The sequence below is a fragment of the Pseudopipra pipra genome, chromosome 6 (genome assembly GCF_036250125.1).
Source record: "Pseudopipra pipra isolate bDixPip1 chromosome 6, bDixPip1.hap1, whole genome shotgun sequence".
Taxonomy (NCBI): domain Eukaryota; kingdom Metazoa; phylum Chordata; class Aves; order Passeriformes; family Pipridae; genus Pseudopipra; species Pseudopipra pipra.
In genome coordinates, this window is record NC_087554.1 from 63,339,811 (window position 1) to 63,367,490 (window position 27,680).

Here is a 27,680-nt window from a genome sequence, read left to right on the forward strand (position 1 = left end):
ATGATCTCAGTGCCAGCACAAACCCAGTGGAAGCTCCTGGGAGAAGAGGCAGGGGAGGTGTTGGCACAGGGAGTGGATGATGGATGGATGCAGAGCAGTCGTGGGAGGAGGAGGGGGAGGAAGACGGGCACGGTGTTACCTGTTTGTCACTCTGCTTCGGGGAGGGAATAAACCCATCAGAGCCTTGTGGGATGCAGGGACCAGGTGGAGACACTGCCACAGCCCACAGACTCAGAGAAATTCCCTTTCTGACATGGGAAAATGCTTCAGAGTTTCCTTGTCCTGTCCCACCTGTGCCTCGTGCTGGAGCCCCCCGGGCCAGGCACCAGCGCTCACCACCGGCTCCTGGATGTCCAGTGGTTGAAAGAACCCACCAAAGTGGATTTGTTCCTCACCAGAGCTTTTCCAGGGTCCAGAAGGACGAGACTGACTTGTTTTAATTCTCCCCCTTTTCTTTGGCAGGCTGATTTTTTCCCTGTCCTGTTCCCCACACCCCTCTTTGCTGGACACCCAGCAGCTCTGCCCTAAGGCACAGGGGCAGAGAATCATGGAATCCCAGAATTGTTTGGGAGGGAAGGGATCTTAAAGCCCATCTCATCCCACCCTCTGCCATGGGCAGGGACACCTTCCACTGGAGCAGGTTGCTCCAAGCCCTATCCAACCTGGTCTGGAACACTTCCAGACATGAGGCAGCCACAACTTCTTTCAGCAAAGAAATCCCCAAACCTTCCATTTTCCTGGGATTTCAGCAGCCCTTTCAAATTGCAGTGGTTGTAGTGAGTGGGTGGCTGAAGTCTCCATAAAAATGATGCCTTTTTGCTTTCCTGGAAAAAGCCTTTGGTGTTTCTCTGCCAAAAATCAAAGCCAAAAGCAGGGAGGAAGCAAGAGCTATAGGCAAGAACCTTCAGAAGAGTGTCCAGCAGGTTCTGGTCCTCTAATTCAGCCATACCAGGGACAGAACCATGCCTGGTCACTGCTCCCCTTCCAGCCAGGACACTCTTACCTGGCTGTAGTTGAATCTGTGGGAGTTACACACGTCTCCTCTTGGCTGTCTGTGAGCCTGAAGTCATTTCCTGTGGAGCAACCATGGAGCACCAACATCCTGGTGTCCACCTTTTCCTCTTCCCGTGGTCCAGACATCTCCTTTCCCTCAAGCTCCTTCAGGATGCTCAGGCTGCAGAGCTGCCTCTCAGCTCCAGCACGGCAAAGGCAGTCAGGGAAAAAAGGGAAAGGTTTTGCCTGGAGAGGGTTTGGTACCTGCATCAGGTGACATTCCCCTGGCAAGGTCACACTGCCTTGAGGTGTGTCTGCCTGGAGCAATGCCTCAGGCAAGGAGTTACACACTTCTTCCCTCCTAAAATCATCACCAGGACAGCAAGGACCCTCCAGGAGAGAAGTGTCAGCCCGTCCCAGAGAAGGTGCACTGAGGACAGTTCGGCTTCCAGTGAGATGATGCACCAAATAACATGTCCCATGAGATGTTTTCTTCCCACATCCTCTCCATCATCTACTCTCACAGCATCTGGACTGGATGGGATGCACATCTTCTTCCACCCCTGAGGCCAGGCTGGGTGCCTGGGTGCTGGATCCCCCAAATACCCAGGGAATGTGTGTGTGGTTGGCACCAACACCCCCAAAGAAGGATTTCCAACTTTTTTGATGCTCACCTTGGTAGCAGAAGAGCAGGAGGTGGCAATGGCATGGAAGAGCAGAACTGGACATCCATGGACACTCTCTGATGAGTTGGATGTTGCCCCAGGATGTTGCCCAGCATCCTTCCTAAGCTCCACTGCCACCTGGGAGGAGATCAAACCGAAAAAACCATAGAATATCTCAAAATGCCAATATCTCTCTGGTTTGCCCTTTTATTGAGATTTGAAATGTGACTTTTTGCCAGCCAGAGGTGGGCCTGCAGGAGGAGTGGGCCGTCAGGAACGGGAACATGCCTGGTTTGCTTCCCTCACATCTCCTCAGCGCTTCCACCACCTCCCTGATTCATCCGAGCGTGTCACTGCACGGCAACAGCCTGGTGGGAACACCCACGCCGTGTTCCCCGAGGTGGGAAGAGGGGGAGATGTGCCAGGGAGCTGGAAGCAGCCATTCCTCTGTGAGGGGTGAGTGTGGGATCAATGCCAACAATCCCACCCCGGGCTGGAGCATGGGATCAGGGACACCAATCCCACCCAGGGCTGGAGCATGGAATCAGTGCCACCAATCCCACACAGGGCTGGAGCATGGGATCAGTGACACCAATCCCACCTAGAGCTGGAACATGGGATCAGGGACAGCAATCCCACTCAGGGCTGGAGCATGGGATCAGTGATACCAATACCACCCAGAGGTGGAGCATGGCATCAGTGAAACCAATCCCAGTCAGGGCTGGAGCATGGGATCAGTGTCATGAATCCCAGCCAGGGCTGGAGCATGGGATCAGTGACACTGATCCCACCTAGAGACGGAGCATGGGATCAGGGACAGCAATCCCACCCAGGGCTGGAGCATGGGATCAGTGCCACCATCCCAGCCCAAAGGGGTAGCTGTAGGACTTGTGAGGGATCTACCTGCTGTCGTCCTTCCCACAGCCTTCAGTTTGGAGCTGTTGGCTCCTATGGCTGCGAGGTGAAAGGGTTGATCCTGTCATTGCCTCTGCCACAGTCTGGCCACCGCCGTGGCTTCAGCTCAGGTCAGCTTCTGTCTCCCAGGGTTTGGCATCCGGCCACCAGACTTGGGATCCCAGGCCAAGCGACCCCAGGGAGAGGGATATCTCTCACAGCACCTGCCCAGGACAACCTGCCTCTTCACCCTTGTCTCCCTTCTGGTGGGAACCCACCTCCCATGCCTTGGGAGGGGAAAATGCACAGTGGCACAGCAGCAATTCCAGGCCAGGCTGGATGGGGCTTGGAGCAGCCTGGTCTAGTGGAAGGTGTTGTGGGCAGTGGGTTGGAACTGGATGGTCCTGAAGGTCCCTTCCAATCCAAACCATTCCGTGATTCCATGATTCTCTAAAACCCGTGGCATGAAGGCACCTTCTCCTGGCCTCAGCACAGACATGCCCGGTCTCTGGTGGAGGCTCTGCACCAGGGTGAGTGTCCTGGAGTCATGGGCTTTGCCTGAAGGCCACTCAGAACAACAGATAAGCTCATCCTGTGGGAGTCAGCCCATCTGTCTCATCCCACCCACCATCAGATGTCCACCATGAAGATATCAACACCTCAGCAAGTCTCCCCAGGCTCCCTTCCCGAGTCCCTGCCTGATTTAGGAAGAGATGATGGAGCCCTTGGACAGGGGCACCAGACAGGGCTGCCCCTTCCTGCAGGACAAGCTGGTGAGAGCCCTGCACACCTGGGAGGGAGCAGGAAAAACACTTCTTGCTCCCCAAGGGGTCCTCCCTCCAAGCTGGTTCTCCGAGCCCACGCGGAGCTGCCGCCTGCGCAGGCACCTCTTCCAAAAGCCCCAAATATTTTGGGCTCCGTGGTTTGTTCAGTGGTTGTTTAGAGCAGATGGACACTGGCACCAGTTCCGTGAGCTCAGTGTCTCCCTTCACACGTAAACACATCACAGCAGATGTTGAACAGCTGCTCCAAGCACCTCCATCTCATCACCAACACGAATCCCGGGGAACACAGGGAAGCAGAATGACTCCCAAAGTTATGCAAAAGCACCCAACCTGGAGACAATTCTCCCATGTAATTACCGTGATGTTAAACACCGTTACATAATGATTGCAGATTCCAGGTCAGATAACTCCATACGTCACGGAAGCATGGAGTGTTTCGACATTTATGGGAATACTTTTTTTATTTTTAGTTGGTTTGGTTGCCATGGCAGCGAGAAGAAATCTGCACTGGGCTCAGCTATACGTTGGATTTGAGCCTCCCACTTGATACATCCAAAAAGTTTCCCCCAAAGTTGTCAGCCAGAAGCTGCGAGGGGTGGAAGGAGGCTTGACAAGAAAATAGCCCAGTGCCATAATTTAACGTGGAAACTATTCCTGAAGGCCCTCTCTAATGCCTGGGTGAGAGCAGGCACACATCAGCTGATTAAGTTTTATTATTATATTTAGATACAATTTAGAATATACTTAGATTTTAGATTTTAGAACTCGGAATTCTAGAATTTAGATTCATTTAGATATCTTAACAAAGCAGGTGGTACTGCAGAGGTTGCTAGGGGTTTAACAGGTTTAGATCATGATGAATGAGCCACATTCTGCTCAAAGGAAGCAGAAATTGTCTGAAAATGAGAATATCATAGAGTCCTAGAATGGTTTGGGATGAAAGGGTCGTTCCCCACCCTGCCATGGGCAGGGACACCTTTCACTATCCCAGGTTGCTTTGAACCCCATCCAAGTGGCCTTAAGCACTTCCAGGGATGGTTAAACAAGCCTTGAGTTGTTTGTGAAGCCAATAAATTTCTATCAAACTTTCCTTTTCAACGCTGAAGACATAGGGAACGTCACACCCTCAGCACATCTTCTGAGCCACCAAACGTTCCCAGCTGAGTCTTCGGGCAGCAGGGAAAGGGAGGGTGGAGACAAATCCAGCCTGTGGGAGGAAGGACAGATTTTTTCTGGTGGGATGAGTTTAATATTGCTGTTCTCTGGGATGAGTCACAGGCTGGAGAAGTGGGGCATTAATCTCAGGGGAGATGAGTAAGTGGGCAGGATGGTCAGAGGAGCATCACAATTTATATCTTCCTGTGTATTACCAGTGGCTCCTGCTCTCTCTTGATTAAAATCAGAAATTTGCCACTACTCCCCCGAGAAAAAAAAAAAAAAATTAAAAATAAATGACGGCACCTTTGCAAGCAAGAAGCAAATTTTAGATTTACAGATTTTTCAAAACATCTCTGAGGCATCATTTGGCTTCTCCCTCGCAGTCCTCCTGCAGCAGTCAGACATCCCCGGGTCCTGGCGTCTCGCCAGCCTGGCAGTTCCTCCATGGAGCAATTTTGCCATCTTATTTCCAGGAGTGATTTCCAGAAGAAGTTTTTTGGGAGCTGACAGAGAAGCATCACTTCCCCTCCTCCCCACTGGTGCCCACAGTCACGGGCCAGAATTCCTGCTGGAAAGTCCTCGGAGGAGAGCAATCCTTCAGCATTTAGGGGTTTATCCTCACACTGTGCTGCTGCTTAAGTGCTGATTTAATAAGGAAAGTGTGTGCTCAGCAATTGTAATTAAAATCTGTTAAAGGAAAAAGAATCATTAAATATTTAAACGGGTTACACAGTTAATGTTCTCATTACTGTCTCTCACTTAATGGGCCTCCCCACTGCCCGGAGCAAGAGCAGCCTTGGCCACCTCCCCAGGTTCTTCAGAGGGGTTTAAGGAGTTAGGATCTAGAGGGTTGTTTAACACCCACTCTGTGTGGGTGGCAGTGAATTACTTCCCTGGTGAACTGGGTACACAGGTCTGGAGATGTTGCTCATTGGCCAAACGAGCCCAGAGTGTCATTGTTGGGGAGCAGGGGCAAGAGGGGAGCAGGAGATCATTGAGTCACACAGAGGTTTGGGTTGGAAGGGATCATTAAAAGCCATTTAGTCCCATGGCAGGGACATCTCTCACTATCCCAGGTTCCTCCAAGCCCCATCCAACCTGGTCTGAAACACTTCCAGGGATCCAGGGGCAGCCACAGCTTCTCTGGGCAACCTGTGCCAGGGCCTCCCCACCCTCACAGCCAGGAATTCCTTCCCAATATCCCATCTCACCCTGCCCTCTGGCAGTGGGAAGCCATTTCCCCTTGTCCTCTCCCTCCAGGCCCTTGTCCCCAGTCCCTCTCCAGCTCTCCTGGAGCCCCTTTAGGCCCTGGAAGGGCCTCTCAGGTCTCCCTGGAGCCTTCTCTTCTCCAGGTGAACCCCTCCAGCTCTCCCAGCCTGGTTCCAGAGCAGAGGGACTCCAGCACTTGGAGCATCCCCGTGGCCTCCTCTGTGCTCACTCCATCAATTCCATGTCCTTCTTGTCCTGGGCATCTTTGCCTGCCTTCTACACAACAGGAAAAATTCTGACTCTGGGTGTTTTGCCATTGGGAAGCTTCCCTCTGACTTCCATAATCCATCTAACTACAGGAAATCCCACCACTACCCCAGGAAGATGCAATTCCCTGCCAGAAGTGAGGCAGCAGAACTGGCAGCAGGCTCTGAGTGGTGGGAAGGAACCTTTCCTGGACAAAGGGAAATGGATTCTGGAGAACTGGGCATCAAAAATGTTCAAAATCTTGAAGGTTTGGCTACAAGCACAAAGTATTTCCTGGATGCCTCACGCTGGGGACAGTGAGATAAAATAGGCAAAGATGCCACCTGGGTTCAACACAGGTTGATCATCCACACTAATCTGGCATTTTTCCTTGCAAAGAGGAGACCCCAGAAACAAATGGGAAGGGGTTTCATCTTCCTGAGCTCCTTCAGCGCACCCGGAACGGTGCCTGGAGCAAATGATGTAACCAGCAGAGAAGCTCTGGAAATTGTGCTGGGGGGCAGTTCCTGCTGGAATTCTGGGAGCCCTGGGACCCTGCTCGACATGTCACCAGCATTCCTGATGAGAATCTTGACATGGAAGATGAGAGTGACCTCAGCAGCTGTCCCAGTGCCAGGAGCTGTCCACAGGATGGGGAAAAGCAGGATGTGCTGAAAACTGTGAATGACCTGAGGGAGGGGAATGGCAGCAGGGATGTGGATTTCAAGGTCACTCACTCAGGGACTAATAAACAAGGATTTCTCCTGTCATCCAAGAGCTCATCCACTCAAGATGATGAAAGAGAAGGAGGAGCAGGGTGTATTGGCTGGTGACGGGATGAGTTATGAGCTGCCAATGTCTTGGAGCCATAAAAAGACAACTTTAACCTCTGGCTGCATCCACTGAGGTATTTCCAGCAGACACAGGGAGACAGGAGTGTTGCTGTACAGGGGGTTGTACAGGAGCACCAGAGGCTCCCTGTAGCTGACAAGGCACCACGTGTGGCACCTCCAGGCATGAGAGGAAACACGTTTCCAGAGCCTGAAGCTGTTTTCCCGCATGGTAGTGGAGGATCTGCTTCCATCAGACAGCTGAGGCCTCTCCAGTGGCATGAGGACACCTCTGGGAAGGCCCTGGGGATCCCCAGCCGTGTCCCAACCCCTCCTCTCAGGAGCACTGAGGCCTTGTCCACTCTCCAATTTATCACTTTGAGGTGTTACAGGCGTGGGATGAATACAGAGACTGCAGGGCTTCTTGTCTTGGCTCACTCCTCTCTTTTATTTATTAGCTCTAGCCCAGCTCAGGGCCTCATAAATCAACTCAAACTCACCATCCTGGCTCCCCAGTACCTGAACTACCCCCCCCGTCCATCTGCCCACTCCACCTTTCCTCTTGAAATCCCACCCTGGACCTGAGTGCCCTGTGCTGGTGAGCAAGACAATTTGTCACCTTCCCAAGACCCTGCCAGCAACACACCTGTGGGAAGATCCCATCAGGCTTCCCGTGGATGAGAGATTGATCCATCACAGGGATGACGCTGGAAGATTAATTAGCAGCAGGCAGCCTTCAGCTCCGTGTCCCACTGCTCCTCCCTCCAGTCTGCAACATGAATCCTATTGATTTTCCCTTCCTGATGTCCTGCAATCCCTTTGCTGGTGGGGATCCCAGCAGGAGATCTTGGAGCAGCCTCGTGTTTGCACGTCCACCTGCACAGACGGAAAGTCGTGGAGGTTTCAGAACCCACTGTTGCCCAAAGCAAGGGAAGTTCAGGTTATTTGTCATCAAGGCAACAATAACAACATGAAAATACTTGTTAAAATGGAAAAAACAGCCCCTGCCTCCCAAGCAGCATTCCTAAGAAAAAAAAAACCAAGTTTTTTACTATGAAGGTGGTGAGGCCCTGGCACAGGTTGCCCAGAGAAGCTGTGGCTGCCCCTGGATCCCTGGAAGTGTCCAAGGCCAGGTTGGACAGGGCTTGGAGTGACCTGGGCTAGTGGAAGGTGTCCCTGCCCATGGCAGGGGGATTGGAATGAGATGAGTTTTAAGGTCCCTTCCAACCCAAACCATTCCATGATTCAGTGATTCTGTGTTATATGGAGGCTGGCAGGGCATGGAGAGGGATGGCCAGGAGCAGGTGATTGATGTCCTCATTATTACAGTTCACCAAGAGGATTCAAGTGCACTTCCAGAGCCCCCATGACTTAAATTTATCTCAGCCCCACAATATCTTCCACATCCCCCCGGAGCAGAGGGTGGATGCAACAGAAACGAGGATTCAACATTCCCACAGTAGGAGACAGAGCAGGAAAATTCAGGAAGAATTTCTTCATGGAAAGGGTTGTCAATCATTGGCAGGGGCTGCCCAGGGAGGTGGTGGAGTCCCCATCCATGGAGGTGTCCAAGGAATGACTGGACGTGGCACTGAGTGCTCGGGTCTGGGTGACAAGGTGAGGATCAGTCAAAGGTTGGACTCGATGATCTTGGAGGTCTTTTCCAACCTAAATGATTCCCTGATTCTGTAAAGGTGAAGCTCCTGGCAAGAGCCACACGAGAAAAGCAGGAGCCAGTTACTACAAGACAACTTCTCCATCCTTTAACTTGGAATCGCTGATCACAGCAACATCAGACAAATGAACTGAAGTTGGGACAAGTAATTATTGCGGGTTCAGAGCTCTCAGGGCAGTGACAAGTGTGACAGCTGTAAATAATACACAGCCAGAGAACGGGAATGCTCACTGGGAGAACAGGGAAGGCACAAGCTGCAGTGCCAAGAAGAAAATAGCTGAATGTTTATGACCAAGTGCTGCTTCCAAATGTGCTGGCTGTGTTCCTGTTCCTCTTTGCAGGGCTTTTTCCTTTTTCTGCTTGTTTCCATGATCATCAGGATCTCTCCAGCAATCCTAGACCTGCCAGGGTGAAAAATGGCCACGGGAAACGAGAGGTAAACAAGGAAGGATGGTTTTACTTCAGCAAAAGGGCAGCTCGAGAAATGAGAGCAGGGGAAAAAATGACCAGCTCTGAGCAGACACCAAAAGGAAGCAAATGAGGAATGCACAGCAGAGTCCAGGGGAAGCCACGGTGGATACAGAGCCTGAGGAAGGAGAAAGGGAAGAACAAAGCACGGAGCAGAAAAGAGACACACTCGGAAAGTCCTTTTCTCATTATCACTTGTCCTTTCTTATCAGGCTGAGGAATGGTGGTGCCTTCCTTGTGCAGCTCAGCTCGTGGGCCTCTCCATCTGAATACCAATGTGGGAGCTTGGAATTGCACCTGCTCCCTGGATCCCAGGAATGGCATGGACCCACGGAGCCCCTCAGTGTGTCCCATCAAGCAGGGGACACACGGCCCCAGGGTGTCCCCCAGTACTTCTGCCAACTCCCCACCACGGAATCGGGTGCACCCAAAAGGGGTGGCAAGTGGTGGCTTGAGTGTTTCAAAAAATAACCTTGATTTCTGGGATAGGGGGATCCAAACCAGTTCCCTGCACTCTGGATGCACATACAAGCAGCCAGAGGAGCCAGCACTGGTGACTGCCCCTCTGTCTGGACATTTCCAGTGCCAAGCAGGTCACTGCCTCTCTTGGATGCATCCAGTCCTCACCCTCTCAAGAGTCCTGGGGAGCTGCTGTGAAGCTGCCTCAGTTCCCCCAGCTCTGCCACCAGTCCCCCTGTGTCACCCCATGGCTTAGCACTGAGCATCAGGATCCTGAAGCCAGTATTCCTGCATCATTAGGAACTGCCATGAGCGGTGGCAAAGGGCCATCCTTTCCTTTGGGCCGGGGCCCCCCACCCCACATACGGGATCAGGAGCTGAACTTCTGCCCCGCGCTGCCCCCACAGTGGCTTTGCAGAGACTCTGCAGCCTCTCTGAGCTCCAAATTCCAGCCCCAGGCTGGATTCTCTGCCCCCAGGCTCCCACACTTTCAGGTCACGGCTCCTCTCCCAAGAGAAGTCATAGAATCCTGGAATGGTTGGGGTTGAAAGGGACCTTAAAGAACACCTCATTCCAACCTCCTGTCATGGACAGGGACACTTTCCACTAGACGAGGTTGCTCCAAGCCCCATCCAACCTGGCTTTGGACACTTCCAGGGATCCAGGGGCAGACACAGTTTCTCTGGGCAACCTGTGCCAGGGCCTCACCACCCTCACAGCCAACAATTCCTTCCCCACATCCCATCTAACCCTACCCCCTGGCAGTGGGAAGCCATTCCCCCTTGTCCTGTCCCTCTGTCCCTTGTCCCAAGTCCCTCTCCAGCTCTCCTGGAGCCCCTTTAGGCACTGGAAGGGCCACTCAGGTCTTCCTGGAGCCTTCTCTTCTCCAGGTGAACCCCCCCAGCTTTCCCAGCCTGGTTCCAGAGCAGAGGGACTCCAGCCCTTGGAGCATCCCCGTGGCTTCCTCTGGATCTGCTCCAGCAGCTCCACGTCCTTCTGCTGTCGGGGCCCCAGAGCTGGACACAGTCCAAAGCCACTGTTAGGGGAGGCACAGAGCATCTGTGCCAACGGGCAGCCCCAAATGTGTGCACAGAGAGAGGGATATAAGAGATGATACAGAGACATTCCAAGCAATCTCATTTTTCCATTGGCTGTACAGGACCCGCGATTCCACGCTGCCCGTTGCCAGGATATTTTGAAGACCTTAGTCGACCTTCAGAGCGAGCAGGGTTGAGAAGCAGAGCCACGGGAGCCCCCCGGGGCCCCATTCCCGCTCTCCAGTGGCGGAGCGTGTCCCCGCGGGGGCGTCCCAGGCTCAGGGACCGCGTCCCACTCCCCACGCGGGGCATCCCCGCATCCCAGCGCTGCGATTCATGGAAAGCCGTCGGATTCCCGAGCGCGATGCCATTTATCACACGCGCGCGCGGCCGCTCCGATAATCACCGCTACAGCCCCACGACCCAACCCCTCAGCAGACCCCCTGCCACCAGCGCTCCCAAAGTCACCTCTTGCGCTGTCAAGAGGGGGAACACGCGGGAGCGCCCCTGTATCCCAGGGGCGGGATGCTGCGGGCCCCGCGCACTGTCCGCAGCGAGGGCGAGAAACGCGGGGCTGCAGGGCGGGGAACACGGGGCTTGGGGGGGGGGCGCAAAGGCGCAGGGACGGCTCCTGGGGGCGGGAGCGGGGCGGGAGCGGGGCGGGAGCGGAGCGGGGCCGATCGGCGCTGTCCCCCCGCTGTCCCCGCACCGGCCCCGCCGCCGCCGCAGCCCCGCGCGCGGCCCCCGCAGCGCGCGCCGCGGGCGGGCGTCTTGACGGGCGGGCGGCTCAGCCAATGGCGGCGCTCAGCGCGCCTCCGCGCCGGCGGGCGGGCCAATGGGCGAGGCGCGGGGCGGGGCGAGGCCGCGGCGCGCGGCGGCGGGCGGCGGGCGGGCGGCAGTCGGCGCCCGGGCGCGGTGCGGTGCGGGTCGCGCTCCTCGGGCTCCGCCGCGGCCGCCGGTGCCGCCGCACCGCCCGCCGCCGCCGCTCCTCGCCGTTCCCCTATGGAAGAGATGGAAGAGGAGCTGAAATGCCCGGTGTGCGGCTCCTTCTACCGGGAGCCCATCATCCTGCCCTGCTCGCACAACCTGTGCCAGGCGTGCGCCCGCAACATCCTGGTGCAGACGCCGGACTCGGAGTCCCCGCAGAGCCGCCGCGCCTCGGGCTCGGCCGTCTCCGACTATGACTACCTGGACCTGGACAAGATGAGCCTGTACAGCGAGGCGGACAGCGGCTACGGCTCCTACGGGGGGTTCGCCAGCGCTCCCACCACGCCGTGCCAGAAGTCCCCGAACGGGGTGCGGGTGTTCCCGCCGGCCGCCCCGCCGCCCCCCGCCGCGCTGGCGCCGCCGCCGCCGCCGCGCAACGCGTGCCTGACCTGCCCGCAGTGCCACCGCAGCCTGGTGCTGGACGAGCGCGGGCTGCGGGGCTTCCCCCGCAACCGGCTGCTCGAGGGCGTCATCGACCGCTACCAGCAGGGCAGGGCGGCGGCCCTGCGGTGCCAGCTCTGCGAGAAGGCGCCCAAGGAGGCGGCCGTGATGTGCGAGCAGTGCGACGTGTTCTACTGCGACCCGTGCCGCCTGCGGTGCCACCCGCCGCGGGGGCCGCTGGCCAAGCACCGCCTGGTCCCCCCGGCCCAGGGCCGCGTCAGCCGCCGGCTCAGCCCCCGCAAGATCTCCACCTGCACCGACCACGAGCTGGAGAACCACAGCATGTACTGCGTGCAGTGCAAGAGCCCCGTCTGCTACCAGTGCCTGGAGGAGGGCAAGCACTCCAGCCACGAGGTCAAGGCGCTGGGAGCCATGTGGAAGCTCCACAAGGTGAGCCCCGGCCTCGGGGTGCCCTCCCCGCTGTGGAGGGGCACCTGCTCGGCACACCTTGACCCCGCACATCACATCTTCCCCAGCACCCCCGCCCGCCCTCTCCCGCTGCGTTTTGGAGCCTTGCTGAGAGGAGCGTTGCCCTCCCGGCACGGGGAGGTTGGCATCGTGCACGTGATGCTCCCGTGTGTCCCCAAATCGTGCAGACGATGCTCCCCCGCGGGTCCCCAAGTCACGCCTGGCAGGGCCCGGAGGTGGATCGGGGACATCTGCGCCGCAGAGCCGGGAAAGCAACAGGGAGCGGTGGCTTCGGGAGGAGGGAGGTGTGAAATCTCTGGCGGGGGAGGATGTGGGGGGGCGGGAGCTGGGGGTGCTGGCGGGTGCTGCTGGGGAAGGGGTGCCACCTCCTCCGGCACGGGGAGGCACAGGGAGGAGGAGGGATGGAGGGATGGCAGCGCGGTAGCGGAGCCTCTCGCGGAATACTGATCAGCTCTCGGGAGCGTACTCGCTCCCGCACACGTCCACGCTGGACGAGAGGATCCCAGCGCTTCAGGCAGGGATGTGCCATCATCAGCTCCAGCTCAGCTTCGTCCACCCCGCTGCCTCCCTCCCTCCCTCCTCCAGTGACCGTAGGAACTGGGGCAGAAGTGACTGGGACGCGGGCGGACAGGGCACAAGGGGATGGGCGTCACTCCTTGGATGAACATTGGGATAATTGGCCCCCACTCCGGCAAATCTGAGCAGGCAGGAGCAGGTGGGGCGACCTGCGACAAGGAGCTGGGGAGTGAGGGGGGGTGTGACCTGCCTGGTGGAAGGGACTCGGCTGGATTGCTTTCCAGGAATGTCTCAGTCATGCTTTGGAAGCGCGTGGTCCGTGGAGGATGCGGGTCGCTGGGATGCAGCTCTGCACCCCGAATTGGGTCAGTGGGTGCACGCAGGGACAAGCTGTCGCTTGTCATGGTGCCCCAAAAAGGGTAACACATTGTGTTGTTGTGGGAGGAAGGGTTCGGTGGTGCCTGAAGCTGCTGGAAGGGGCTTTTCCTGACCCCGTTTTGCTGGGAGCAGGAACTCCTCCTCCCTGGCTTCCCAGCGCTCCAATAGAGGTGAGGCTCATGTGCCAAAGCAGTTTTGGTGCCCTTGCCCTTGTCCTCGTGCACAGGGTGCAGTCAGTGATCCCAAGGCCAGCAGGAGCACCATGGCACAGGTGACTGCTGACCTGATCACAGGAGCCTGGGGGCTCTGAAGGAGGGTGGCACAGGATGGAGCCAGGCTCTTATCTGTGGTGCCAAGAAATAGGACAAGAGGCAACAGACAGAGACAAAAACACAGGGAATTCCATCTGAACGTAAGGAAGAACTTCTTTCCTGTTCAGGCCAGGCTGGACAAGGCTTGGAGCAACCTGGTCTAGTGGGAGGTGTCCCTGCCCATGGCAAGGGGGTTGGAATGAGCTTTAAGGTCCCTTCCAACCCAAACCATTCTGGAATTCTGTGATTCCATGATCCTAATGTGGCTTCCCAGAGAGGCTGTGGAGTCTCCCTTACCAGAGGTATTCCAAAGCTGCCTGGGCACAGTCCTGAGTGACAGGGGATCCCTGTTTGAACAAGGATGTTGGATCAGATGACCCACTGCGATCCCTCCCAGCCTTACCCATTCCATGATTCTGTGCTAGCATGGCATGAGCTGTTGGATGCCGTGAGCATCTTATTCCTCTTGCCTGTTACGAAACCCAGCGAGTGCTCGCCGTGCAAGAGCAGCCTGTTCTCCAGAGTCTGGTCCTGCTGGCTCAGCTCTTGGTGCAGGATGAACCCCTTTGGCCTGGGCTCTCAGAGCAGGAGCAGAGCCAGGTCCAGCTGTCGGTGTTGTGCTACAAAACAAGAGAAATCTCACAGGCATCAGGCCTTTCCATAAGGTTTTGGCTTCCCCTGCTTTGCTTGAGGTGCAGCAAGGCACGCACTGATACACACATGAGCATCTGCACAACTTCATGTGCAAGTACTCAAATATTCCAGTCCTTTTGTTCTTGATTAGGATGGTTTATCCTTCCCTGAATGCTCTGCCTTTCCTTCAAAATACCTTTTCCCAGGGGAGAGCTGTGGCCACGCAGTATTTCCTTGATGTGGGTAACAGACGTGGAGCTGTAACTGTTATTTCAGATAATGATTTTCGTGCAATTGCTTTCAGATTTTTGGAAATTGAAAAGTGAAGTCTCACCTGCCTCGAGTGAGCTGTGTTTCTGCAGGGGTCCGTGGCTCTTCCCTGGTGTTTGCTTGTTGGGGGAGGGAAGAGAGTCTCTTGTGTCAAATATGGTGTTATGGTATAATTGAAGGAGTGATTTCAGGGCCAGAGCTCAGATTGCTCCCTGAGGTGCCATCTAACAAAATCAAGGGAAGAGGCTATTGGCCTTGATTTTTGTTATCCAAACTATAAAATCAATGCTGTGGAGCTTCAAGCTTTTTATCCTGGTTGGAACTGGGCATTAAGGAACCAAAACACCTGCAGATGTGAGAAGTGAAACCCATGGAAAAGTATCTGGGTGTTATTTTTTTGAGGGGACAGGCCTTTGGCACGAGCCAGACTTGCTGAAAGGGTGTCTGCCCCTTTTTGCCTGATCTTTTCTCCCTGATGAGCAGTGTAATGATTACCTCCATCTCCTAAGAAAGGACAGGCTTAAAAAATCATGGAATGGTTTGGGTTGAAAGGACCTTAAAGCCCATCTCATTCCACCCCCTGCCATGGGCAGGGACACCTTCCACTAGCCCAGGTTGCTCCAAGCCCTGTCCAACCTGGCCTTGGACACTTCCAGGGATCCAGGGGCAGCCACAGCTTCTCTGGGCAACCTGTGCCAGGGCCCCCCCATCCTCCCATCCAAGAATTTCTTCCCAATCTCCAATCCAAATCGACCTTCTTTTAGTTTACACCCTGCTCCTGAATTCTCTTCTGCCGTTCCAGCACCTCTCCGTGTGAAATCCCTCTTCGGGATCCGTCTGTGCTGCTCATTTCTGACCCAAGGAGGTTGTGATTCTCTCGCTGCAGCCTGTGATGACCCCGGAGTGCCTCCATGAGCTGTTGTTCTTGAAAGCAGCAGCGTTCACGCCCCAGTAGGTGATTGTCAAGCCCGGGGGCGATCAGCGTTAAGTGCAGCCGTGCTCTCGGCTTTGGAGCGGGAGAGCAAAGGGCTTTTCACGGGCCTCTTGGGGAACTGCCCCAATTTTCACCCGTGTGGCTCTCACAGATGATCCTTTCAAAGTAATCTGTGCTGAGGCACAGTCGGTTGTAATTCAGGGAGATGAGATTTCTAAGCTGGACACAGATTGTGAGAAATCCTCTCTCTTCCCATCTCCCTTTCAGGACAGTTGTCGGGAGAGGGGTAAATATTCAGAGGGAGATGGGGAGGAAAATGGGTTTTTAATCTGAATTGTCCCAGTTTTGTGCAGATATTGCAGCTGTCTGGATTTTATCCTGGCAAGCTGGAGTGCTGCTTGGCATATCAGGAGCAGAAGCACAAGATGGAGCTGAATCATTTATTCTTTGCACATCCGAGTCCCTCTTGCTTTTGCTGGGAAGTGTGTGGTGAGTGCAGGCTCAGCAGCTTGATGCTGTGTTTTTACAGATGGATGGATGCATAGATGGATGGAAGGATACACGGATGGATGGGTGTGTATGTGCAAATACACACGGACTGGAAGGGATCTCCAGGGTCTCCCTGTCTCTGACAGCCCCGAAATCCCATCCATCCAGATCAAACTCTGTCTCAAAAAAACATTTTACCCTTGTTGGTTCATGTTGAAGAGGATTGCCAGAAGTTTGTGGGTTCTGGTAGCAGGTTTTAAGCAGGTTTGAAAGATTTTGGGGTTAGGCAGTGGTGTAGAGCAGTTATTCCTGCCCCTCTCTCATAGGGTATCCAATTGTTGCCCATCACTCGTGTATCTGGCTGTGCTCTGCAGAGCCCCTGGCACTTCTCACACCATGGCTGGACACCCTCCCTGGGCTGGGTCATGCCTGCCAGAGGCTCCTTTTGTCTTTGGGATCAGTATCCCAACTGCAGCAAAGGTGAACCTGGATCTACTGTGTGGGGAAAAAAAAGCTGAAGAAGTCGGTGGTTCCGTGGTGAAGAGTTTCTGCTCACTTTTGGGGCAGTGGAGCAAAAAGCTTCCCTCTCCTTTGGGTTGGGATCGTGGGGTGTTGCCTCTTCTCTCCACTACCATCCCAGTCACATTCCTTTTGCCTTGTGCATCCAAAGAAGGGCAAGGAAGGGGGTGAAGGGTCTAGAGCACAAGTCCTGTAAAGGAGTGTGGTGGAGCCCCCATCCCTGGAGGGATTTCAGAGCCATGTGGATGTGGCACTTGGGGGCGTGGGTCAGGGGTGGCCTTGGCAGTGCTGGGGAGCAGTTGGACTTAGAGATCTTTTCCAGTCTAAACTATTCCATGATTCTACACCAAGGCTCTGGGGTGGGATCACACTCTGCTCTGCCTTGAGGAGCAGGTCAGGCCTGTCCAGTTCCTCTTGTGGCGAAGCAGAAACAGGTCTTGACTTCGGTGGAAGGTAAATAGTGCTCTCCATTATAATTTTCCATGGGGTTTGACTGCCTGGGAAGGGATTGCCCAGTCCAAAGACACAAACTGTCCTCAGACTGCAAACCCCTGCAGCATCTCTGCAGGTTGCAGGAGAGAGCCCAGCCCTGGGAATTTGCATTCCACGCTGTGTGGAATCAGTAATGATGGTCAGTAATCAGAGGCTAATTAGGGCTCACCTAGACCTCAGCTCCCCTCCAGGCTGTCACTAGCACAGATGGGATGAGGGATGCAGGGCAAGCCCTATTAAATACCAAAAATCCTGTGCACAACAGGACTTTATTCCAGCAGTTTTGTGCATCTAGGGAGAACCAGGGGTGGAAAACCCTGCCAGTGCCTCTCAGTTTGTGCCCAGGGAGCAGCGGGCACAGGAGCCAAGTCAGGGGTGAGCAGACAGAGTTTTTCATTAGCTCACTTGGCCAGGCCCCTGTGTTTGCTGCCAGAGGAACTTTTGTGGGGAGTTGCTTTCCTGAGGCACTGGGAATGTGCTGCTGTCGGGTCCGTGGGAATTCCTGTAGCCCCCAGAGCTTGGGGAGGTATCCAGGGAGTTGCTGTAGGGCCAAGATCTGTTTGCCTTTGCAAAGCAAAATATTTGCTGCTGAAACAGAAGCGAGGAGAATCCTTAATGTTTCCCTGTGTCAGGCAATGCTCTTTCCCAAGCCTTGGTGTGAGGGCCTTCCCAAATCCCACTGCCTTGGCTCCATCACCTGCCATCTGCAGCAACAGGTTCAATGCTCTCCTCCAGCAATGCCCAACAGTTTTCCCAGTTGCTCCAGAGAGAGGGGTAAACAGGCTGAGATGCTTTAAAATTGGGAAAAGCAAGGAAATGTCAGAGTCTGGAGCTCCAGGAGCAGCTGAGGGAGCTGGGGGGGCTCAGCCTGGAGAAAAGGAGGCTCAGGGGGGACCTTCTGGCTCTGCAACCCCCTGACAGGAGGGGGGGGCAAGGTGAGATTGATCTCCCAGGTAACACAGACAGGACAAGAGGAAATGGGCTCAAGCTGTGCCAGGGGAGGTTAAGATTGGATATCAGGAAAAATTTCTTTACCCAAAGGGTTGTCCAGCCCTGGCACAGCTTCCTGGGGCAGTGTTGGAGTCCCCCTCCCTGGAGGGATTTCAAAGCCCTGTGGATGTGGCACTTGGGGACACGGGTCAGTGGTGGCCCTGGCAGTTGGACTCAGTGATTTAAAGGCCTTTTCCAGCCTGAATGATTCTGTGATTCACACCAGCTTGTGTTTGCCCAGGATCTGGAGGTGAGGCTGCCACCTTGCATTAATTTATTTAGAAAACAGCTTTCTGCCAGGTGGCTCTTCCCTCTGCACTTACTACGGTTAATGGAGGAAGGAGCAAACACAGATATCCTCTTAATCAAAGGTAATGTGGTACAGCAAGTTCTACGAGGTGTTCTTGGAGCCTGTGGAGCAGCTGATGCCAGGAGATGTCCTCTTAGTTATTTGCAGATGGAAATGGGCCCAGAGCCATCTCAGAGCAAGTGTAAATCACTGCAGCTTCATCCATTCCAGGGGGAAGCTTAGAGGACATATGAGGAAGGAATTCTTGGCTGTGAGGGTGGGGAGGCCCTGGCACAGGTTGCCCAGAGAAGCTGTGGCTGCCCCTGGATCCCTGGAAGTGTCCAAGGCCAGGCTGGACAGGGCTTGGAGCAACCTGGGCTGGTGGGAGGTGTCCCTGCCCATGGCAAGGGGTTGGAAAAATCTGGCCTTTAAGGTCCCTTCCAACCCAAACATTCTGTGATTCTGAAGTCCAAAATCACACCAACCTGACAGGATGATGCTGTTTTGCATCATTTGTCTCAGGCCCTCCAAAGGCTTCAAAGCATCTCAACATGGAGACTGATATTTGCTTGGGTCCATCTTCATCCAGAAGGTTCCTGCACTCTGTAAATATCAAACCTTTTCCAATCACTCCACATCTTTTTTCTTTTATTGGCCACTTTATGAATGCAGGATCCCACTGGCTCCACGTTTCTCACTGCATTTACTGTGGTGCAAGTCAGGGGCACCACAGCTGGAATGAGTTAAAAAATCAGCCCAGGGACTAATTCTTGTATCTCTTTTGTGGAATTTTCAGCAGGTGTGTCAGCCAGAGTTTCCCCTCTCACCACATCCCTAGCCTGAAAAAACAGTAGAATTAACAAGCAGGGCAAAAACTGCACCTGGTGTTAAGTAAATGACTTGAGGGTGAGAAAAAGGCTTTGCTGTTCATTTACCAGGTTTCACAGGATGCACTCAGAGAGCTGACAGTGGTGCAGGATGGATCTTTGTTGGGAACACCATCTCAGGAGGCTTTGGGGCTGCTCTGCATTGCTTATTCCTCCTCTTTTAAGTAATCCAGCACCCAAAAGCTTAGGTTTTCAGAGGGAAAAATCTGCCTGGTGTCACTTATTGAGTCATAGAGTCACAGACTGGTTTGGGTTGGAAGGGACCTTAAAGATCATCCAGTTCCACCCCCTGCCATGGGCAGGGACACCTTCCACTAGCCCAGGTTGCTCCAAGCCCCGTCCAACCTGGCCTTGGACACTTCCAGGGATCCAGGGGCAGCCACAGCTTCTCTGGGCAACCTGTGCCAGGGCATCCTCACCCTCAAGCCAGGAATTCCTTCCCAATATCTAATTTAAATCTCACCTCTTTTCTCCACCTACCACAGCCTGTTCACATATAACCCCAAATCCTGTTTAGGAGTTTTGTGGTGTACTTTCCAGGTATTTTAGACATATGTCTTTTGTTCTCTTTGCTGAAGTTTCAAGGAACTTTCATCAGCCCTTGATGAGCCTGTGTGATTCACACACATACTCATTTAATTCAGAGTGCTTTTGAATTGCATTGCTCTTCCCAGCTGTTTTGAAAGGATAATTAAAGAAGAACTCCCCAACTCTCAAAACTGCTCTTTTGTCAGCCTTGTTCCCTGCTTTGTTCTCGGGATGAAGCATTTTTCCACAGGGCCATGGGATGTGTTTTACCTGTGAAATTGGCTTATAAATAAGCCAGTTCATTCCCTGTCCATTCAGATAGTCCTACTGGGATGAACTGAATAAATATCTATTTAGAGCAAGCACATAAGCCAGAGAGAGCTGGTGGTATAAATCTCTGGTGACCTTAGCTCAGGTAATGTCCTAGAAGGAGAGGCAGAGGCCTGGTGTGGAATTCCTCTGAGGGGTAAAGCTCTCAGGGTGAGTTTTTCAAATCCCCATGGACCATCCAAGTTGTAAGTGGACAGAGCAGGATGGTTGTGTAAACCAGTGCTCTGGTACCTCCACTGAGGGGTGTCTTGAGTGGATGAGGGTCCTACCAGGTGGGCATGACAAGGAAAGCTGTTAAACTCTTTAACAAGGGGACATATCAATAGAAATATATAGAAACTCTCCCCCATACCAGTGGCACCTCCCTGATTAATGCAGGAAGGAGACCAGAGCTGAAAACAGCAGGTCAGAGAATTCAGCTTTCCTGTCAAAGGCAAATTTTGTTTGTGGTCTGAACTGACTCCTGTTTTGCCTCCAGAACTGGATGCAGCTTTGGGAACAGCCTGTCCCAGAGCTGGCTGGAAAAGCCCAGCAGAGGTTTGACTTTTCCTGATAAGGGCAGAATTTCTAGGTAGAAAAGAACAGGACCAAATTAATTTTGAAATTTTCTTGAGCCAGCACGTGGCTGTAGCAGCAGGTGAGAGCAGAGAGGTCCCTGACTGCCAGGGGTGATGCCAACCTAAAACACAGTGGGCACAGCATGGATTAGGTTTTGGCTCATGATTTTGCATTTAATTAGCCATTAAATTCCCTGGGTTACAGAAATACAGGGGTGATAATAGGGCCACACTCTGTTTGTAGCAGCAGAAATTGCTCTGGGAGGGATCTAGGGGTTGAGAGATTTCCCATCAGTGTTAATTACCCTTTCCCCTTTACTAACCTTATATGAGTTGATGGATTTTGAAAAAAAAAAAAAAAAAAAAAGGATGGGAATTGGATGTTAATAAGGCATGCATGGATACTGCCTGGAGTGCTGTGGGCTGGAGCCACAGTTGCCTTTCCCAAGAGGAGGAGGTCGGATCCACAGCTGGGGTGAGGGAACAGGGCTCCATGGAAGCAGATGCAGCAGCACCGAGCCACTGGAGTGGAAGATCATGTTTGCAGCTCCAAATAAATGCCTCATGTGGAGATCCCAGCCTGGGTGCCCACACTGGGGCTGCTGCTTCCAGCTTGGAGAAGGCGTGTAAAGCCTGAATACCTGGGAAATGTCAGTTAAACTGTTTGCACAAACCCTGAGGCCGTGGAGCATCTTTCAACCAGGAATCCCTTTTTTTTTTTTTGGGCATTGGACCCTTGCATTTAATCATTTCATTCCATCTTTTTCCCCTTGCTCCTGGCTGGCCCTTGTGGATTTGCACGGTCAGTTCACTTCTCTTGTCACGGTGCCCTGCAGCAGGATTGTTCTCTATCTGTGAATTAATGGTGTTTTATGGCTTTACTTTATGCTGCAGGGTGCATAATGCACCCATAGCATCACTCCTCTGCTTTCCACCTGCAGCTCTTGGGGTTTTCTCAGGTGAAATCCCTGTTTTCCCAGACAGCCAGTGCCCCTTGATTCAAGATGTGTTAATTCCCTAATTCTGTTAACTTCACCGTTTTTCTTCTCCCTGCTTTTTACCTCTTGACTTTTGCAGGCTGTAGGCAATGGTAGGAGCTGCTGCTCCTGCCCCATCCCTGGAAGTGTTCCAGGCCAGGTTGGACAGGGATTGGAGCAACCAGGGCTAGTGGAAGGTGTCGCTGCCCATGGCAGGGGGTGGAACAAAATTGTTTTGAAGGTCCCTTCCCACCCAAACCATTCTGGGATTCCTGGCTCAGCACTTGGTGCACTGACTGGCCAGGATCTCTGATCCTTTGTTAGCTGGAGGCTTTGCTGTGCCAGAGGGATTTCTGCTTGGGAAGGATCTTTCTATCTGTAGAGGTCTGAGTTTGACTCCAGTGTGTCATCCCTGCCCAGAAAGGTTTCTCTGATTCTGTGCTGTGGTCTCTCTGCTGGAGGATGTAAAGCCGGGAAAAGGGGGAGGGGGGTTGTGTCAAGCTTTGAAATGGATTATTTCTAACAAGGCACATTATTGATTTCAAGATGAAGACATATTGCTTTGGGGTCAGAGCCTCTGTTCCTTTCCTCCCCTTTCTGGCAGGGCTGAGCTGTGTTACCCAAAACACCCAGCCTGGAGCAGGGGAGAAGTGGGAAGATGCTGGCAGGTGCAGTGTTGGCTGTTCTTACTTCAGTGAGGGAGGGAACTGTGGCAACACTTCCCTGAGGATGCTGGAAAAGGAAGGGGTGGGCTGGAGATCAGTTCTCCCTGCCAAGGCTTTGCCTCGTTCTCCTGAGCAAATAATTGCACAGCCTCCCTGTCCGTCCTCTCCCTGCCTCCCACTGCCCTGGCTGGTTCAAAGCTGCCTCCTGGGAATGTGTGTTTAGCACAGCTCCCTTTCCTCCAGCCCAGCAGCCCCATGGTGGTGTGATGTGAATTCACGTGGAGATGTTCTGGGAACTTCCAGCAACGCGGAGGGCGCCGGAGCTGTCAGGGCTGGGTGAAATCCCATCAGGGACATAATGAGAGCATCAGCCTCCCTGGGAAAGCACTTCCATACTTGCCCAGGCTTAAATTGAAGTCACAGAGATTTCGGGGCGTGACTTAAATGTTTTCAGGGGTTGGGGTGTCTGAGATGGTAAATTGGTGAGAGCCCTTGATGTGCAAGCAGGGGCGGATTAACGGCATTGTCCCTTGGCTCCGTGACAGATGCCACTGTTTCCTGGGAACACAGAGCTCTTTCTTTGGCAGGGTACAAGACAGAAGTGTAAAACAAGCTTTGACTTTCATGGCAAACCCGCTGAAGTCTCAGCCCTGCTGTCTGTGGGAGCAGTCAAAGTGCCTCTGATTGTCCCGACACACATTTCCTCGGTGCTCCTTTGTAGTTCAGCTGACTCCCTCTTTCTTGTGCCATTTTTAATCCCCAGCCAGCTCCTCATGAGGCTCTTTCCTAGGAGGAGCAGCAGCGGTGGGTTCGTGTCGCGCTGTCACATAAAACCCACACAGCTCCCGTATCCATCCTGCTCCAACACTTCTCCCATCCTGACATTCAGTTCCCAGGAAACGAGGGCCTGAAAGGGCATTTGCTGAGCCCACAGCCTGGTGAATCACAGCGAGTGCGTAGACAGAGTTTCTCACCTATGAGATTATTTCTCACCTCCCCCGGAGCACAGCACTTAAAAATTTGTGGATATAGGATTTTTCTTTTTTTTTTTTTTTCTCTTTTTTTTTTTTTTTGGCCAACAACAAAGAGTTGTGATATTGTGTCATTTCGGATTTCGCCCTCTGGCAGGAGGAGGGGGGTGGGCACTGCTCCTTCCCCCTGCTCTGCTAACGAGAGATGACAACCCAGAGCGAGGGGCAAGGGGGTTGTTTGATGGTATTGGCTGTGGGAATGGTGCTGTTCTTCTGGAGCTGGGACCAGATGACTGAGCAGCCGATCCATCTCTGACTTGGGCTCTCTATTGGTTTCCTGCCGCGGTGCCGGGCTGTCAGATGGGCAAGGACACGCTCCAGGCAGCTCCAAGGAGGATGTTTCCTCCATTTCTGGCTGGCAGGTGACTTGCCCACATCTCTGCCAAGTTGCCAGCTGACCAGCTGCCTGTTGCAGCAGGATTCTGGCTCGTGTTGCCATGGCCTGCTGTTTGCTTGTGCCAGATGTGCCTGGTTGGCCTGAGATGGGATTCCTGGATGAGCAATAGGAAGGTGCCTGAGGAAAGCCAGCACACTGATCTGTTCCAGCCTGGAGAAAAGGGGGATGAGGGGGAACCTTCTTGCTCTCTACAACTCTCTGAGAGAAGGTTGTAGGAATTTGGGTGTCAGGATTTTCTCCCAGGGAACAAGGGACAGGATGAGAGGAAACGGCCACAAGCTGTGCCAGGGGAGGTTCAGGTTGGAAAATTCAGGACGAATTTCTTCATGGAAAGGGTGATGAGGCATTGGAAGGGCCTGTGCAGAGCAGTGGTGGAGTCCCCACCCCTGGAGGTGTCCAGGGAAAGACTGAACATGGCACTCAGTGCTCTGGGCTGGGGGACAAGGTGGGCATTGGGCACAGATTGGACTCGATGGTCTTGCAAGTCTTTTCCAACCTCTGATTCTGTGATTCTCTGGAATGTCTCATCGTTGTGTGAAGTTTGGAGGAATGTGCCTGTTGCAGGGTGGAAAGGTAGAGGAGGAGAGGGGAAAGGAGGTAGGACTCTCAACATTCTCCTCCCCCATCTTGTAGTGCCTCAGCATCTGGGGAGGGTTCAGAGGCAAAGGTATTTTACTCAGTTTGTTCCAGGCTGGGTTGGATGGGGCTTGGAGCAACCTGGTCTAGTGGAAGGTGGCCTCAATCAAACACGAGCTGTGTTTGAGGGGATACCTCCTGCAGTTATGTGATGCTTCTCCAGCCAGGGGGGAAACGTGAGATGCTCGTACGGTGCTGTGTCAGCTCCTGGGATCAGATGCAGCTTGGCAGAGGCAGTGACAGTGACATTACACAAGGTCACTGGTGGCAATTAGCACAGATCATCCTTTGGCAGGACCTTGTGCCCTCAGCGTTTGGCATCTCAGTTCATCTCGCGGTGCAGCGAAAGGAGCGTCGGAGGGATAATTTATGTCACGACTGCACAGGCTGTGTGTGGGGAGGGATAAAAGCCCTTCCTGCCATATGCCACGGCTTTGGCTTCAGCAAAGCTGTGAATTGTTTGCAGTTGTTGTGAATCGTGTCCAGGTCCAAGAGGTTTGGGCTTTACAAAGCAGGCAGTGGCCTCCTGGAGGGAGGGAGAGACCCTTTAGCAGGGCCTGTTGTAATTAGGATGAGGGGCGATGGTTTTAAATGAAAAGAGGGTTGATTCAGTAGATACGAGGAAGAAATTCTTCCCTGTGAGGGTGGTGAGGCACTGGAACAAAGAAGCTGTGGCTGCCCCATCCCTGGAAGTGTTCAAGGCCAGGGTGGACAGGGCTTGGAGCAATCTGGGATAGTGGAAGGTGTCCCTGCCCACGGCAGAGGGGTGGAACAAGATGAGTTTTCAGTTCCCTTCCAATCCAAACCTTCTCTGATTCTGTGATGTATTCAGAGTTGTCACCAGGTAAGTCACGGATCAGTTCCCTTCCAGTGGATCTGGTTTTCACCACCCTGTGTGTTACAAACAGTAAAATAAGTGTAATTTAAATCAAAAGCCTACCAGTGGGGTTTGTGTTTATTCAGCCATTCCAGAAGGGCTTACATCCCAGCAGGGTTCCTGAACCCAAGAAAACACCCACTTTACTTGTACATGACCCAAAACACAGTTGATTTAAATTAAATATCATGAAGTTTACAGTACCAGCATCATCACCTGGCAAGAGCCTGTGCTGCAGTGTGGAGTTCAGGGGGGCTGGGCTGATTTAAACTGCTTTACACTCTGCTGTAATATATGACCTGTTCCTAACTGTGCTTTGCAGGGATCTGGAGCAGAGTTGTTTGCCTAATGACCATCTCTGGGAAAAGCTTTTAACCTCAGTAAAATGCCCATAAAATCAATATTTGTTCTATTGCAGTCATTTGGTTTAAAGAGTTTACTTGGTTTGGGGGTCTCCAAATTGATTTAATGTTATAGTTTGAAGAAGCCAAGAGATCTGTGAATACAAGTAATATCACAAATGTGTGTCCAGTGTCTAATTTAAGGCCAGATTCTTCCTCCTTCATTTGTCCTGGATGTCAGGAATAACTGTGATGACTTGAAGTAATTGAATCCTTCAGCATGAGGTTGGTGGAATTTGAACATTTCTATGCAGTTGGTAGGTAATTTATATAACAGTTTATGTAACAACTTGCTGCCTTCACCATTTTACATGTGCATAAATAAATCAATCTACCTCTTCATTGCAGAGAATATTTTAAAATCAGGTAGTCTGGGTGACTGCACAGCTCTGCAGCAAAAAATAACTATTTATTCTGAGGCAGAGTTCATATATAGATGATTATTTTTAATGTCTGTGCTTGGAGTGGAAGATAATATAGTCTGTAATTAAATACCTGTACTATCCCTGGCCCTAGATGGGACATGGAGATGCTCCAAGGAGAAGCCCCTCTGCTCTGGAGCCAGGCTGAGAGAGCTGGGGGTGTTCACCTGGAGAAGAGAAGGCTCTGGAGAGACCTTAGAGCCCCTTCCAGTGCCTAAAGGGGCTCCAGGAGAGCTGGAGGGGGACTTTGGACAAGGGATGGAGGGACAGGACACAGGGAATGGCTTCCCACTGCCAAGGGCAGGGTTAGATGGGATATTGGGAAGGAATTCCTGGCTGTGAGGGTGGTGAGGCCCTGGCACAGGTTGCCCAGAGAAGCTGTGGCTGCCCCATCCCTGGAAGTGTCCAAAGCCTCTTAAAGGCTTATCCCATGACACACAGGTCCCTCCTCAGTGGCTTTCCACGCTGGAAGTGCCTGTGGCAGCTTGGAACCCACGGAGCTGTTTGCTCCTGGTTCTGCTGCACATGCAGTGAGTGTGTTTTGGGAGCCTTTTGAGCCCCTTCCCTGGGTGTGAGAGGAGGGAGGGAAGGACAGGCCTGGGCAAGCTTTGCTTAATGAGCTGCTTTTCCCTTCTGTATTCAAAATTGGATGTAAGTTTAAATAGAAGCCTATTTAAATAAGGAGAAATTCTTCAAGGGAAAGGAACAGGCCCTGGCACTTCTGAACTCACTCCTTGCCTTGCAGTGTGCCACCAGAAAAAGCTCAAGCTCCACGTTTTAGAGTTATATTAAAAACCTCTGTGTTTCTGGGACATTCATGAGCAGAACCTTTGTTCTTTATTCCTTCCAAGCTGCTGTGAGAAGCAGCCACAGCATCTTCACAGAGGCTGGAGGTGAAGGGGAGCACGAGGGCTGCCCTGGATGGTACAGACAGGTCTCAGAGTGTGGGACAACCCAGGCTGGTCCTGTGCATATGGATTGTGAATCCAAGGGATTGTGGCAGGGACACTCAAGCTGACTGCCTGGGAGCTAATTAAGAGTTGGGGCTAATGAGCTCAAGCAGAGCACTGGGCTAATCCCACTGGAGTGGGTCTGTTGTTCATCCTGCTCTGCAGGGTGGACATCCCACGGATGGGACAAGAGGAAATGACCTCAAGTTGCACCAGGAGAGGTTCAGTTTGGATATTAGGGAAAATTTTCTTCACCAAAGGGGTTGTCAGACATTGGAACAGGCTGCCCAGGGCAGTGGTGGAGTCCCCATCCCTGGAGGGGTTTAAAAGCCCTGTGGATGTGACACTTGGGGACGTGGGTCAGTGCTGGGGGAGCGGTTGGACTCCATGATCTTGGAGGGCTTTTCCAAGCTCAGTGATTCCATGATCCCACCTCAGACACCCTTGGGAGTCCCTGCATCCCTCTCCTCTGCACCGTGTAAACATCTCTAACAAACCCATACCCTCCAGAGCACCTTTGAGCACTGTCAGGCCCCCGAAGCCCCTCTGCTGTGTGTGTACAGGCTGCTCCTAAGACCCTTCTCCTGAGCAGGTGCTCTGTTCACTGGTCAGGTCCTGGACTTTTAGAGGTGTTTACTATGTTTGTGGCTCCTTTTCTCCTTTTTCCTCCTCAGCCTGGTTTTTCTTTAAGGTCTTGGAAGCTTTTTCTTTCCTCTGGAAAAGAAAAACCCTATAACTCAAGCAAATGTGAATTATTTCCCCCCCTCTCTTATCCCCTGGTATTTCCTGAATTCTTCACTTCTTCATAAATGATCATGAATGATTCAGGGGGTCCATTAACTGCTTCCCTCGTGGCACCAGGATGGATTGCTCAGCTCCAGTGATCCGGATATCCTCCAGTTGTGGGTTATGGAACCCCCTCACC

At 53.2% G+C, this 27,680-nt stretch overlaps 1 protein-coding gene across 8 annotated transcripts in view; it reads left to right on the forward strand.

Moving 5' to 3' along the window:
- Nucleotides 1-11,332: 11,332 nt before the first annotated feature.
- The window catches only part of TRIM9 (tripartite motif containing 9), a 63,391-nt gene continuing 47,043 nt past the window's right edge, over nucleotides 11,333-27,680 (forward strand). For 5 of the 8 annotated variants that reach the window (XM_064659652.1, XM_064659653.1, XM_064659655.1 and 2 more), the window contains exon 1: nucleotides 11,337-12,237. In XM_064659652.1, coding sequence (XP_064515722.1) covers nucleotides 11,422-12,237 — 816 coding nt within the window. In that variant the 5' untranslated portion in view covers nucleotides 11,337-11,421. Of the gene's footprint in view, nucleotides 12,238-27,680 lie in introns of all 8 variants that reach the window. The other 3 variants (XM_064659657.1, XM_064659654.1, XM_064659650.1) reach the window with 3 other exon arrangements.